The 16,287-nt window shown below is 42.9% G+C and overlaps 1 protein-coding gene across 1 annotated transcript in view; it reads left to right on the plus strand.

Annotated features, from left to right (window-relative positions):
• The window catches only part of LOC115581967 (protein unc-13 homolog B-like), a 171,993-nt gene that overhangs the window by 45,583 nt on the left and 110,123 nt on the right, over positions 1-16,287 (plus strand). Inside the window, exons 6-8 of the mRNA XM_030417580.1 lie at positions 353-426; positions 1,111-1,168; positions 2,815-3,028. Of these exons, the coding sequence (XP_030273440.1) occupies positions 353-426; positions 1,111-1,168; positions 2,815-3,028 (346 nt within the window). The remainder of the gene's footprint in view (positions 1-352; positions 427-1,110; positions 1,169-2,814; positions 3,029-16,287) is intronic.

Below are 16,287 nucleotides of genomic sequence, written 5' to 3' on the forward strand. Positions count from 1 at the left end.
CAACAAGGGTGGGGTAAGACAGGATGGGATAGGGGACATAGAGGAGAGGCAACTGAGGGAAGGGTGGAGCTACAGTGCCTGTGGTCCTTCTTCTATTCTTGTCTTTTGTTTCACATTCTGTGCTCTCCTCTCTCCTTCTTGCTCCATTATTTACTTTCTCTCTTCACGATCCCTTCTTCAACCCTGCCATCTATCCCTCGACCTATCCCTCCATCCCATGTGTCTGTATTTCCTGAACTTTCTCTCTTTCACCACCCTCTCTTGCACCCTTATCCACTCAATTTCCCGTCACTCTTTCGATTTTTTCTCATCTTTGAACCATCTTCTTCTTCTGTCCAACCCGTCTGTCCAGATATCCCAGAAGACGAGGCTCAGTACTGGACCAGTAAACTGGAGCGTATCAACACCATGCGGATACATGATGAGGTAAGACTACAAAGAAGTCCTGTTAATAAGTTAGATTATTTTAGTGCTCATAAAAAACAATATTCTTTTTCTTCACCTTAAAAGTAGGTAGTTGAGGACGAAGTGTTAAGAGTGTGAACCACTGGTGTCATTTGAAACTTTAACATGCAGTACAGGATAATAGTGCTTGAAAATGCATTGCATCCTGTATCCATCCATACTGCAGCGAGCCATTTAGGATTAGAGGCAGAAGTGGACGTAAATTAGATTTTCACAGATTTTCAGACCCCTGCTGGAGCCGAAGAGGAGCAGTTCAGAAGGTGGTGAATAATCTCAAGTGTTAAACAAATCAAGACAGGAATTGTTTGGAGGTTTGATGGGCGCAAGAATGAACGCTTCTGAAATCTCTGAGGTTGTGTTTTCATTTAAGTCACTTTACATTTTTACAAGTCTTCTCAACTGTACTGTTTACAAGATTGCTCTTGATTATGAACACAGAATCTGTACGCATCTGAGAGCATTCTCTTTATTTATATAGTTACCAAATAGTATGTCACAATGTGCACCCTTCTCATAGATTTTGCAGTTTGTATTGGCTCCCTGCTGCCATCTAATGAAAAATAATAGTTACTACATCACATATGATCTATTTTCCCTTTCTATTTACTATTAACTACCATTTTATACTGTTCTCTGTTGTGGCAGTATCCACTGCAGGAAGACGTCCAGAGAAGACGGATGGCATCTGTACCCTCTCAGTGCTGTGAGTATACTTTAAAAGTAAAATGTTTGTAGCAGTGTGCACATTCAAAAACAATTAAACACTAGGTGCTGGACAGAAGGAAATGTTAAAATTCAAAAACATTGTCTGCACACAAAATAATTCTCCTGTAAACACTTATAACCACTTCCATGTGTGTCTCTGCAGTTGGTTTATGTCTGAAGGAAGGGTTTGGGCCCCGAAACATCACATGTGGAGATAGTAAATGTTCATAGGAGCACAATCTAGTATGTGGACTCTGTTTTCCTATATATATATATATATATATATATATATACACTGTAAAAGTGAAAAAGTGGTCCAATGCATTCATGCCACTGCCCTTTTTTTTTTTTTTTAATATATTTTTATGTTTATTGTGGTACCTTTGTTCAATCCACACTGAAAAAAAGATTTTCCTCCTTGAAAACTAATTTCATATCAGCCACCAGTTAAGTGATGATGCTATTTGACCGACTTAGACATTTAAACCTACTTCAGAGCCAGTAATAAATTTAGTCCCCATTGATTTCTAAAAAAGAATTAAACTTGCTGTTTGGACACTAAAGAAGATTTTTGGATGCACCTGCCACTGTTAACTTCTGAAAAGCTGTATTTTCTACTTGCTGTTCACAGAAGTGAAAACACTTTTTCCTCACAGCTGTTGCTCATAATGCTCTAAGTGAAATTAACTCAGTCACCACATTACTTCATGTGACTTCTTCACTTTGCTTCACTGAGTTCTTCTTTATCCCATACTGGTAATACCATTCATCATTTCCATCAAGCTACACACATTTGGGTGTATTCAGTCCCATTGTTACATACTCATTTGGCCATCACCATTCACAGTCACTGATTTGAATCTTCAGTAACACAGTTCACTTTTCTTCCTGGCTTCTTTGAACACTTGCCTCCATGCCACCAGGCAGTTGGAGTTATTTTGGATGGAGTGACCAGCAGAGTACGTATATGGTGGTTGTTTTCCCCCCGTGACTGTCATTCAGTCTACATCTGCACGGCACAGCTGCTTTTTTCTTTTCTCTTTGATTAAGGACCACTGCATGTCTGGCCCTACTCCTTTGTTTGTCCTCATTGTGTTTGAAAATTCACTGTATTGTATCCGTTTGGTCAGAATGCAAAGCGTGGATGCCAGTTTTGTTGACTTAATTTATGTGTCATTTGGAGCTATTATTAAATTGTGACATCAATCAAATTTTTCCTTGTGTTTATGTCATTGTCTGCTTGGTGCTCATGTGATTGCCCTCTACCACAAGAGGGAGCTTTTTATTCAAACAAGTGTTTGATTGCTGCCACATCATACAGTAGCTGTGTCTTAGCAGCCTGGCTGTCAGATCAAACCTTGGGTACAATTGTACATATCTAACTTTTTTCTAATTCTTTATGTCTTGCTTGTTTCCTTACAGTTACACTGTAAAAAATGTGCCATGTATGTTGTAAAAAAGGAGAGTGGAAGCAGGATAAAGTTTAACAGTAATAATGAGCATTGAATAAACAAGAGCTATCTTAAAATCCATGGGAGGTCTAAGAGTTTATTTTATAATATATCATTTGAAAGTTATCAATTGTTTATTTAAGAAATGATCATGTGTGTGTTTTACTGAACTGTTTGTGATATCTTTGCTCAGCTTTTGATGACCACGATAGTGCAATGGATGACCGCGATAGTGACTACCGCAGTGAAACTGGCAACAGACCTCCACGGTTCCACAACACCTCCCAGACAAATTCATCAGTGCACCAGTACCCTATAGGAAGCAGGGTCCAACACCAAACCCTGTCCAGAGAGTCTGACTCTATACAAAGCTATGAGCTAGACTATAGAGAAATGAGGGGGCCCAGGTAAACACACACCCACTCAGTGACACACATAAACAAAGACACGACACTCGTCGCCTCATCACCACGTGAGAATCATTTGTATTGTGCTATATCCATTAATATCACTGTTATTATAAAGGTCACATCTGAAAGAAGAATTTGCACAGTTTTAGATAGTTGTGCCTGCATACTTTTATTATCTCTAGCCACTGTATGCGGTAATTATTTAATGAATTTAGCAAAGTGTTTTGATCTGTTGCTTGTACCAGCTTACCAGTTACTGTTATATATAGATGCTTTATGTAAAAAGTTAAATAAAAGAATCTTTGAAGAAAAGCAGTCAAAAAGCTGCAGCCAGCCTACTAAAATATCTCTATACAAACAGAAAACAGGTGCAACTTACTTTCCCTTTACAACTGCATGTGAGTTTCTCATGCGCATAAACAACATCAAAAATGTAACCCCTTCTTTACGTGTGCTTGGCTTTTTTCAATTGCTATTCTATTTCTTTACTTGCATGAATGCTCACTTTGCATGATCTCCTGTTTTGACTGATGCTTAATTTTTCTTTCTTTCTTTTTCTTTGCATCGTGTTCCACTGCTTCCCGCATTGCACTTTTTTTTCCTCCTTGAATCCAGGAGATCAAACAGTAAGGGTGGAGTAAGAATAATCCCTGTTGACTCAGGTATGGGTGTGGAGGATTGGGAGAGTAAATATAAAGTGCCTGACTCAGGTGTCTTAGATGATTACTTGGATGCTGAGCAGAAAATGTGGGAAGACGAAGATAAAAGCATCATCTACCGGATCAGTGACAACCCCTCTGAGTCCAAAGGCAGCAGGTTTTATCAGACAGTAGAATGTGATGCACTATCCCCTGAGGATATGGGGGAAACGAATGGCAGGTCACAAAGACAGAGGCATGGCTTTGGTAGCGGAGAAGTGCGTTTAGTTTATAAGGAAGCAGGCAGCTTTGAAGATGAATCGTCCCCTCCTGAAATTGATATAATTCCCTCTGTTAAACAACAACGTCAGCAGACAGACAGAGAAGGACTCCTTTACAAGACCAGACTGTGGGCCAAAACTGCCTTAGAGGACACACTTGAGAGCTATGCAGTTTTTCGTGAAGAGGAGGCTGCTCGGGAAGAGGCTGCAAGAATACAGGGGAGAAGTGAATATGGATCAGTTGGTTCAGATGAGATGCAGTATTCCTTTGGATCTGAGGAGGAACTAGATGACCTGACATTCACTGAGGGGGATGCTAGTTATGAATATGAAAGTAATTACTACCCTGGCAAGTATATCTCACAAAGCTATTTGAGCAAAGGGAGAACAGGTCGTGGACAAGATCCTTCATTGTCTCCCGTAGAGGAGCCAAGTGATGAATTTGTTGATCCAATGGATGAACTTAAAAGCTTAGTTAATTCTGTGTCTGAATACCTCGCTGTAAAGGAGGAGGAGATCAACAACTATGAATCAATGCCTAAACCAATTAGAAGAAAACTCCCACTACTGCCAACTGAGGCTAAAGTTATGGAACCTGGAGACAGTAATATCAATGAAGTCAAACCTGAAGTTAAGGAAGACAGTGCTGTTGAGCAAGGTATAGCTGGAGTAAAAAATGCCATGAGCTCATTATTTAATACAATCACAGGATCAAAGCCTACCACTGAGGTAGAAGCCCCTGCCACAACGCCATCACCTCAACCGCCACAGGCAGACTCTGGTATTTCAAAACTGCTGTCTTTGATCCCTAAAGCTAACACTGAAGCCACAGAGACCTCTGGTACTACTGCAACAGATCCACCTACCTCCCAAACATCATCTCAACCTGAGTCTGGCATTTCAAAGCTTCTTTCGTTTATTCCCAAAAGTGGTGGTACTTCCCCACCAGTAGCCATAGTTCCTCCTGCCTCTAAGGAGCCCACAACAGAGAAAAAGTTTTCCCTCCAGTCTCTTTTGCCATTTCAATCCTCCTCCAATCCGCAAGTTGACACTGATCAGGTGCCAACACATGTTGGACCAGGGGCACAAGGTAGTTCAACAACTGCTAACCAACCCACATCTGGATTTGAATCCATGTTAGGAAGGCTTAGTCCTTTAAGAATGTTTTCTAGTGCACCATCATCCAGAGAGCCATCACCTCAGCCATCAGAGCAAAGAAGTTCATCTGCTGCAAGCAATGCATCCCAACCAGCATTTTTAAGCAGAACCCCAAGTCCTAGTCCCAGAGAGGGCTCACAAACAGAGCGACAATTTTCCGGTGAGACGAGACCAGGTTCAGGAACTGGATCAGTCGATCTTTTGCCAGATACAGGAAGTGGATCAATTGAGCTTTTGCAAGAAACTGGAAGTGGGTCGGTAGAGCTTTTTCCAGAGACAGAGTCATCTGGTGAGCTACCTGATATTCAGCAAAGAAGAACGCCTGCAATATCTGAACCAAGACCTGAAAGCAGTGCAGAGGAAACAGGATTCTTCAGTCCTTTTAAAAAATCTCTTTCTACCCTGATATCAGTTGTTCCACCTGAAAATGCCTCACAGACTGACACCAAGACTACAGAGGAGTCATTTTTAGGTGGCAAACTCAAAATTCCGTTTTTCTCCTCTGAAAATGTTTCCACAGCAAACCCGCCAAAAACAGAAGGAGGTATGCTGTCAGGGATTCTTAAATTTGCATCTGGTGAGGATGCCAATATCCCATCGAAAAGTCCATCCCCAAGCCCTGCAAGAACTCCCTCTCCAAGTCGTGCTGCACTTCTTGAAAGTGTGCCAAAAGGAAACACAGAAACCGGCTGGTTTTCAAACCTGTTTAAGGTAGGCCCAAGTGAACCTGCTAAGGAACAAATGACTCCAACTGTGACACTTACTAAACCTAGTGGGCAAACTGAACCACATACTGGACAAATTGTCCCTGAAGCCACAGAGAGCACTGTCTCCAGAACAGAATTGTCTCAGGAGCAACCACTGTCTGAAAAGGATGCCCAGTCTAAGACAGATGTGCAGCCTGAAGCAGATGAAATGTCTAAAGATCATGGTCCTCCCAGGCCTGTAGAACAAGCAACATCAAAACCACAAGCCTCACAGGCTCAAGGAATTCTTTCTGGATTGTTGAAATTGGGATCAACAGAAGATGTGTCATCTGACAAGAAAGCCCAGGGAGGGGATAGTCAGCCTCAACAAGGTGGGCTATTTTCAGGCCTATTTTCATCACCTGCCCAGTCCTCTCCCGAAACACAGCAAAGTTCTGCCACACAACAGGCAGGAGGACTGTTGTCTGGATTTTTAAAATTTGCCTCTGATAATGTTTCTGCAAATCAGTCAATGTCAACATCACCAGGAGGTCAATCTGAAAAAAATCCAACTCAAAGGCCAGAACAACCTGCTGCTGCACAGCCACCCACAGGAGGACTTTTATCTGGGCTCTTGAAAAAAGCTACAGACACAGTGGCTTTGTCTCAACCACCTCAGTCCAGTCAACAGTCACAACCAGATGCAACTTACCTAACAGCAGAGATGGACAAACCTCAACAAATCTTGAGTGAAGGGACTGCTCCTCCTACTGACAAAGATCAACCTGACCCTCAACTTAGACCAACTGTAGCTTCAGACAACCAACAGCAACATTCAGACCCAACAATGGTGAAACCACATCCAAATGAAACAACAGCATTACCTCAATCTAGTGGATTGTTTGGGGGTTTGTTGAAACGCACAGAAACCACTTCCCAGCCACCAAAAGGACCTCTAGCAACACAGTCTACCCAACCAAATCAACAATCAGGTAACATGTTGTCAGGGCTTTTTAACAAGATTGTTGAACCTAATGCTGCTTCATCTCAGCTACAATCACAATCTGCTGCTCGAGATAGTAACCAAAGACCGGGACAGCAAGCACCTCCTCAACAAGGAGGCTTCTTCTCTGGCCTTTTTGGAAGTGGAGGCCAAGACTCTGCTCCTGTAAATCCAGCGCAGCCCTCAAAAATCCAGAAACAGAGCAGTCCACCTGGCCATCAGCCTAGTCAACAGCTGGGTAATAGACAAAATCTACAACAGCAAAAGCAAATTCCTCCACAACAGCAAAAGCAAATTCCTCCACAGCAGCCCCCCAGTACTCCTGGAGGGATGCTCTCTGGATTGTTAAACAAAATTGCAGACGCAGGGACGCCCACTGTAGGGAGTCAACCAGAGCAGCAACAGGCACAAAGAGCAAGCCTTAAGACAACCCAGCAACCACCTAGTCAACAGGGAGGCTTCCTCTCTGGGCTATTTTCTGCAGGCCCCACTCCTCCAGCACAGCAACAGCCTCCTATTAGTCATCCAAACCAGCAGCAACTCCAACAAGGTAACAGACAACCTCTGCGGAGGCAAAACCAGATTCCTCCAACGCTTGCTGCCTCTGCACCAGAGCCACAGCAAGGTGGACTGTTTTCTGGATTTTTAAATAAGTTAACAGATAATGCAACGCAACAGCCCACCCCACAGACTGGATCTCAACAGGGAAATAAATCAAACACTGCTCAACCTGGTCAACAACCATCTCAACCCAGTCAGCAAGGAGGGTTCTTGTCTGGTCTGTTTGGTCAAACATCACCTCAACAACAGCAACAGCCTGGGAAAATGGCAAGTCCTCAAAATACAGCAACCCAACAGCCTAGTCAAGGTGGAGGCTTGCTTTCAGGTATTCTGAAGCTTGCATCTGGTGAAAATGTACCACAAGAGCATCAGTCACCTCAACCTGCTCAGGCAGGTCAACCATCAGTTAAATCAGGGCAAAACCCTGCCCAGTCTGAATCAGGAGGATTATTCTCTGGCCTGATGAACAAAATTTCAGCTACTGTGGAACAGTCATCATCACCATCTGATCAGCTGGACCTTCAAACTACACAGCAACAACATCAGCCACGTGTAGGACAGGGGCGACCACAGATACAGAGAACCAAACCAGTAGATGTGCAATCCTCCCAAGATGTTGCTACAGATAAGGATGCAAAAGGTCCAGCTCAAAAAGGTTTCCTCTCAGGCCTTTTTAGTGTCACAGAGGAGCCATCATCAAAGACACAACAGCCATCAACTCCTCAGCTTGGGAAGGAGGAACAAAAAACCAGCACAAGTAGCACATCTGCTGGTTTGTTATCAAGCATTTTCAAAACAAGCCCTAGTGAAAGTAGCACCTCTGCTCATGAAAAGGAAACCGAAAAAGGCCTTCTTGGTCATCTACTGCCAAAGAGTAAGGAGGATATACCCTCAAGTTCAGCAACACTCACAGCTGGTTTTGGTGCAGCTACTCCAGCTTTTGTTACCCACAGAGAACCACCACAAACTGATATTTGGCAAGATCCTACAATTCCCCCAACCCAGCGTTATCTTGATGAAATTCAACGTCTCTTGTATGGGACTGCACATGAGTATGGTTACAAGGATCTTTTATTCAACTTCACAGAGCATGGTGTTATTCCACCAGAGCTTTATGAGCATCAGTGTCTCATAGAAGCTCTTCTATGGCAGCAACTCAATGATTATGCTCTTGCTGAAGCCCTTGCCACTCAAGTTCAGGAACGCTCCAAGGCATGCCAAGGATATATAATGCCAATGGCTCGAGAACCTGAATCGGACAATAATGTATGGTTCAATCCTATAGAAATGAACATCAGTGATTTCAATGTACCCTCACATCCTTGGAAGGATGCTGCTGCTGGGCTTTTTGAGAACAGAAATCGTTTCTTGGAGCCAGATGAGGATCTTGTTTTGTTTGACATGAGTTGCAGAGACAAAAAACGCTGGAATAGCTGTGAACAGCTAAATGATCTTGATGGGAAAAGAAAACCTTGGATTGTAGGAGGTTGTGCTCTAAATCTGTCCATGGAAAAAACAAAGACACGGCTAAGTCGATGTCAGTCACTCACAGAATGTAATGTGCCGGAATTCAGCAAAGTAGTGGAAAAAAGTGGAATTTGTAGTGCTGTAAAGGATCAAGATTTTGGTTTGAAATCAGCAACTGAGTTTTTAAAACAACTTGCCACAAAAAAAGGTCCAATGGATTTAACACGTGGTGCTATGGATTTAAGCAGGTCTGCAGGTGCCACAGGGGATATGGACGATGAAGTGATCTTTCAGGATTCTGAGTGGTATCAACAATGGCTGTCACTATTGGAGCAAGGGTTGTGGTGGCCTGCTGAGGTTGGGGACTGTGGATATTATGTTTATACAGATGAGGAATACATTTATTCCCTTCTAACTGACAGAGCTGGTCAACACCTCTATGCCTGTGCTGCCCCAGAGGATGTACAAGCTCTAGAAAATATCACTGAAAATATTGCTAACATCCTGAAACAAAAAGAAAAAGTAACCCTTTGTGGTTTTAAAATACCCCTCTGCACCGAAGACAGAAGTTTCTGGACTCCTGGCCTGCAGCAAAATAATTTTGTGCTTTCAGATGTGCCCATGGACTTAACTGCTGCCCTTAGAAAAGGTGAAAAGATAATGAACATGAATTTGGAGAGCTTTTCTCAAATGTTTCAGGAATCTGTATCTTCTCAAGCAGATCAGCCTGTAGACTTCAGTGTGTATAAACTTAAAAAGATCAAGGTGGAATCAGTGCAAAATAGTAGTAGCTTCCAAGAAGAGCCATTGGAGGCAGCTGATTTTACTTTAAAGTCCTTGAAAGGTGGACATGGTGGGCCATATTGGAAGAATCAGGGAGTAAAAGATGTGTTTAAAGTCTCACCTGCACTGTCCCCAAGGTGCTCTTCAACACAAATCTCTCCCAACAGACATTATCCAACTCCTGAAATCAGGATTGCACATGCAGATGACACACTTGCAGCACAACAAAGACAAAAGTCGAGCTCTAATGGAATGTCTCCGAATACTGATCCAAGTAAAGCTAATATACTGTCATCCTCGACACCTACTACATCACCGTCAGTGTCAAGCAAGGATTCAGCAAATTCAAAAAATGCCAGAAGCCTTCCTGAGACTCCATCAGTTTCAAAAATCCCAGGAATTGCACAGTTGGGAAGGAAACTGCCCACACCACCAACTGTTACCAAAGCCTTTTCAGCACAGCCAACTTCTGTTAGGAGTTCCCCCACTACATCTTCTACAACTGTTACTGTGCCCTCTGTTATTCCACAGAGACCCCAGCTTGCAAGGCAGCCATCGCAAGTAGACAAACCCAGAGCAATATCACAAGCTAATAAGACCACGGTCACAGGGACATTTGACATCAATAAAGCTGCTGTTACTTTAGCAGTGGACCAAAAGCAGCCACAAGTTTCATCTAAGGAGTGTACACCTCAATTACATATACTGAATGACAGCTCAAGTACATATAATGAAGCCCACCTTTACAAAAAAAATCCCAACTTTGGCACTCCAATTGACCCTCAACCGTGCAATAAAGTCCTAGATTTTTCTGCTGCAATTGATAAAAACAAAAATATCAAACAAAAAGATGCAACAGATGCCAGTGTCAAATCTACACAAAAAGATGAAGTTGTTGACTTTACAAAATACAAGTTAAAAAGATTTAAAGAGAAAAAGCACATGAATGCTGAGGCAAATGTAGACTTGACTGACAAGACTGCAATTGCTGTAGATCTTACTAAACAGAATAAGGAAGAAGAAATTGAATTTCCTCATTCAGAATATCTGAATGAGGGCAGCTTGCAGCAAAGTGCAAGAAATACAAGCACAATTTCTCAAACCAAATATGTGCCACTTGATCAACACGGTAAGTCAGGACGAAAATTAGATAGTCCAGGGGTTAAAATTGCCCATAACTCTTCCACAATGAAATTCCAAAGACCACCAGCCTCCCACAGCACCTCTATAACAGTGACAAACCAAACTGATGTCACAGCGTCTGCCAAATGTTCAATAGATATTTCATCCAAACCATCTGTTAGATCATCTGATGAATTAACAAAGAGTGCTGACGGTAATGTAAAGTTATCAGCAACAAGAAGCTCTTCATTTACTCATATTTCCAATAAAGCAGTCAACATGGATAGATGCCTAAAACAACCTGCAAAAACTGGATCACTTCAATCTGTATGTACCTCACCAGTGGTAAGCCCTGCTATAATAAAAGAAATGGCCCCCCAGGGACAGCAACTAAATCCATCATTAAATGTGCATCTAAAGATGCAGAAAAGCCCACCAGTAGTTGAGGCTGGTTTGAGACAGCAATTTCCTTCCTATAAGTTAAGTGGGAAACCTCAGCATTATCAGGACACCACTGCACCAGCAAACTCAATTAAAGCTACATTGGATATGTCTGTTAAACCAAAATCCCAGCCGCTTTCACAAACTGTTGTGCAGCCAAAGGATCCCCTCTGTGAGGCACTGTCATTGACAAAGAGAAAATCATTAACTGAGGAGACTGACACATGTCCTAGTCATCATGATTCTATCGACTTGTCATGTAGAGGAGAATCACCAGTGACAACAGAATATATTGAACCCCTACCTGTTGAAAAAATCAATTCTCATATTAGTAAAGGTAATAGGAAACCATTACCAAGGCAGCAATCTCTTTTGGGTCAGTCGTCTGAATCCCTTGAAATTTGTCAAGTACAACAGAAGGCCACAGCACCAGCCAATACAGTTAAGGCCACACTAGACATGACTTCTAAATCCGCCATCAAATTGAAGGAGGTTGTTCTGGAAGTTGAAACAGATGACTCTCTCAATGAAGCTATACCACTTATGAGAGGCAAGCCAAGTGCTCGTGATCTTGCACGAAAAAATTCAGTTGGAGTACCCCTTGTTGTAGATATCCCTTCTCAAGAACCTTTTGGTGATATTAAGAGCTCACCAGCAAATGCACAGCAAGAGATTAAGAATCAGAAAATGTGCCTTTCAGATTCAGTTTTATATCAACAACAATCGCAGCAAAGCAGACTTGCTGTCTTTTCCCAGTCAAATGATTATACTTTACAATCATCTGCCAGTGGTCAAACACATCACACAGCTACCTCAGCAAAACCTGTCACAGCTACAGCACTGGATATGTCACCCAAGCCACCCCAAGCCACACTGATAATGAATATACCAGAACATGAGCTGACTCAAAGTGAAGCACTTTCACTTATTAATAAGCCAAGTCCAAGGGCAGTTGCCCGAAAAGATTCTGTTGGTATACCCCTGGTTGTTGAACCAGCACCATTGGAATCAACATGCCAGAAGCAACCACAGAGCTTGATCCCCATGCCAAAACAGCAAACCTTTGATGGAAACGTTGCCCCTGTTCAGATTCCACCACTTCCCAGCTGTATGACAGAGCAGTGCTCCAGAGTAAGTGATACCAATGGTGTGCCACAGGCCATTCCCCAATCTTCTCCACTCTCTACAGCTCCGGCAAACTCTGTTAAAGGCACGTTAGATATGTCAACAAAGACATGTAAATCAGATACCATGCTAGACCATACAGATCCACTGTCACTGGTAAGAACAAGGCCTTCAAGCTTTGCTTATTCTTTGGGTGTTCCACTAATTGTGGAATTGAATCCATCCAAGGAGCAACCTAAAAGGCAACAGATGCTGATAGAATCGCAGCAACATATGCAACAAGGATTTGTGCGCAGTGAATCTCGAGAAATACATCAGCGAGAATCAGCACCTGCCAACTCTATCAGAAGCTTCCTGGACATGTCTCCAAAACAACGCCAGAAACAATCTGAAACAGCTCCTGATATCTTGTCAGCTGGAGCTGTGCCACTGGACAGATACACTGTAGCTGAAACAAGGAATGGTTCCATTGGTGTACCACTCTTGGTGGATAAATCTGCACATCAACAAGAGAGACAACCTTTGAGTGTAGTCAACACAACTGAGACACTGCTTAGAGAGATATCCACCTACCACAGTAATGAGGTCTTTTCTGATTCAAGGTGCAACTTCAAGGAGACATGTCAACAAAGTAAGCCAGTGGACTTCTCTGCAAAAGATAGCCTTAACACAACTAACATTTCAAGTCATCACACTGAACCAGAAGATGGACAACCCACAAATTACACTAATAACAAAGCAAAGACAGAAATGTTTGAAAGAAGGCAAACTGGAAGGCAATTACAAAAGAAAACAGTACTGGGTATTGTTGACCTAACTGTGGATCCTCAAAACAAAACCCAATTGATTGGTCTTCATGATGCAACAGATCTTTCCTCTCCCTATGTGTCTTCTCCGACTCAGAGTATTCTATACCATCAGCAGCAATCCATTTCTCCAACCACTCCCAAGGAGGTCAGAGAAGATTCGGCATTTTCTCAAATTCAGAATTATCAACAACATAGGAAATATTCAATTGATAAACAGGCGCCCACTCAACCTGCAATACATTTCAGAATGCAGTCAGGAACAGGATTGAACTCTGCCCAAATTAATTCTTCGGTTTATTCTTTGACGCCTATTCAAATGAATATGCAGGACAGTGCATCTCCTACATTCTCACTGAACAGTGCATATCAGCAGGTCAGTGATGTACACTTTGAATCCAAGAAGCATGATCAATTTGCTCCAAATATACATCACCTGCAAACACAGCATGCAGTCCCACAGCAATACCAGCAGCCTAGTATGGATATTGATTTGACATCATCTGTTGTTAGATCTCAGCCAAAGGCTCCAAAGTTACAGAGACAAGATACAATTGTTCAGCATGACATGACAGTTCGACACAATATTCTTATCAAGCAGCCAACTGTGGACAGCTTTGCGAGCGTTGAGGAAAGCCCGTCACATAGTGGAACAATGACAACTAAAGGACAAGCATTGCCTCCTTTTTCTACCCAGCCACTGTATAGTACATCCCATGTTTCCACCCTACAATCGACTTCGACTGTTCAGTCATTGCCTGCTCCAATAATTCAGCAACCACATGATAGACACATAATTGATCCTTATGTGCAGTCTTTACATGAACAGCCTGTGCAGAGCACTGCAACTGCAGATTATTTTTCCCAAAAGCCTCTTCAGCTCTCAAAACAACACGATCCATGCCCATCCCCTGTCACTGTCCAGCATTATCACACACAAACTGTACCCACAAGTACTGTGGCTTCAACTCAAGATGTACCTAAGGTTGGTGCACTTATATCACAACCCCCAACAATACATGACCAGAGGCCAGTGAACCAAGGCTTTAGAGCTGAAATGCAAAGTCCAGAGGTGTCTTCAACACCAGCAGGGACTGCATCTGTCAAGGGTTTGATTTCATTATTTAGTGATTTTGGTACACAACCATCTCAGAGTACAAAACCAGCTGCTGTTATACCCCACCACACTCAGAGTATGTATACACCTTTGGACAACAGGACACACAATACTCCAACACAGACTCCTGCTTTTAGCCATGTTGCAGTTACTGCTGATACATCTGCATTGAGTGCTTCACACGTGCACAGCAATGTTGAAGAGACAATTGTCTCAGCAATTGCTAAATTACCAGTGACAACTGATAAAAGCCCACAAACGTCTGTTGTATCAAGTTCTTGGCCTTGTACACCAGCACTTGCTAGAGACAGAGACGACTCTGCTTTTAAATTACCAGATGAAGTTTATGATCCATCACACACGAAGAGCCCACTTAAATCTCCAGCAGCACAAACTAAATTCTTCCAGGAATCAAGTCCACTGGCAACTGGAGGTGAACAAGTTGCTTCCTTACCATCTGGATTATCCAAAGATCAATCTGCAGCCCTGCAGACAGAGATGGCTACAGAACCATCTTTATGCAGTGTGAGCCCTCCAACATCCCCAATGATATCACATTTGGTCTCTTCCTCCAGTCAGTCAACAATGCATAGTTTCAAGTCTCCATCTGATCTTCAAGGCTCTCAGCAAGCACAGGCAACACAAAATGAAAGCCCAGCAGAACTTTCAGAAACACTGTCACAGCTGCAAAGTTCAGAGGAACCCAAAAAAACTATAAACACAGAGTGTGCAGATGTCAACACTGGATTTGGTGAGGTCTCAACTGTGGCTAACATATCGCAGGAGAAAATTAGCCACCCAAGATCAATCTACATTGGCATTAATTGCTCAGGTGTTCCTCCTGTTGATAAGGTGATTGAACCAGGTGAGTCAAAACCTTATGTTAGACTTCCTCATATTTTTATCTCAGCAGCAAGTCCAACAGAAGAAGAGACAATTCAACATCCGTTCAATGAAGGTTGCATGTCTGAGCTGCCAGAACTAAGTGCCTCTGAAGATACCACTCCAATTGCAGTATCACAACCAGACTCTAAGGATTCTTTACCTTCTAATATTGTTGCACAGTCTGTGATATCAGAGGAGGCAAGGGATACAGAAACCAGCAGCACAGAGGCACTCATTGGGCCAGAGCAGGTTGAGATAATCTCACCAGAGATGTCACCTACACTGACTGCAGCAGATCAAACACATGCAGATGAACATGACTCACAGCAAGCCCTTACCAAGATAAGCTCAACTATAAAAGCTACCCTCTCTGAAGCTGAGATCACTGAGGCCTGTGAGCCATCACTTGAGCTGCCTTCAAAGGACAGAGCTACAGAAATAACAGCAAACAAAGAAGTTAAACCTCTCAGTGACCTTTCCTGCCAGGATGAAACTACAACTTTGGAACCAGAAGGTGCTGAAACTCTTGAAGAGTTACCCCACAAGGATAAAAACACCACTGTAGATGTTGTATTTCCTGAAGAAGGTCAGCGTCTTGACAAGTTACCACAGGAAGAACAGCTTCATGACAAAACTGAAATAGATGTCCCTTCATCTTCTCTTGACCCCAGTCCTGTCACACCTCCCACAGAGGAAATCACAACCCCCAAGGACAATGGTTTAGCTGTTAATGTTAGTCAGCCTGAGGCTGTACAGCCTGAGGAGCAACCAGGTACTGGCTTATTTTCAATGTTTAGTGGCTCCACTGCAACCCCACAGCAAACGCCCTCCCAAACTGGGCTGTCTATACTCGGTGGTATTCTTCCTGGGTCGTCTACCAAGGACACTCCTGGTACAGGGTTACTCTCAATGTTTTCGGGGTCAAATGCCCCATCTGCACCTGGATCCAAAGATCAACCGCCACAGTCAACCCCACAAGAGATGCAAGGAAAAGGATTATTCTCTATGTTTGGTGGATCTAGTAGCCAGCCACCATCTGGCCCAAGAGGTCCAACTGTTGGAGGTGTGCGGCCTAGAGGTCCTCCACCCAAAGAACCTCCAGGCAAAGGTCTGTTTTCAATGTTTGGTGCATCTGCACCTCAGCAACCACCCAGTCCAAGAGGTTATACTGGGAGTAGTGCAA

This window comes from Sparus aurata, chromosome 5, assembly GCF_900880675.1.
Source record: "Sparus aurata chromosome 5, fSpaAur1.1, whole genome shotgun sequence".
In the NCBI taxonomy this organism is placed as follows: Eukaryota; Metazoa; Chordata; class Actinopteri; order Spariformes; family Sparidae; genus Sparus; species Sparus aurata.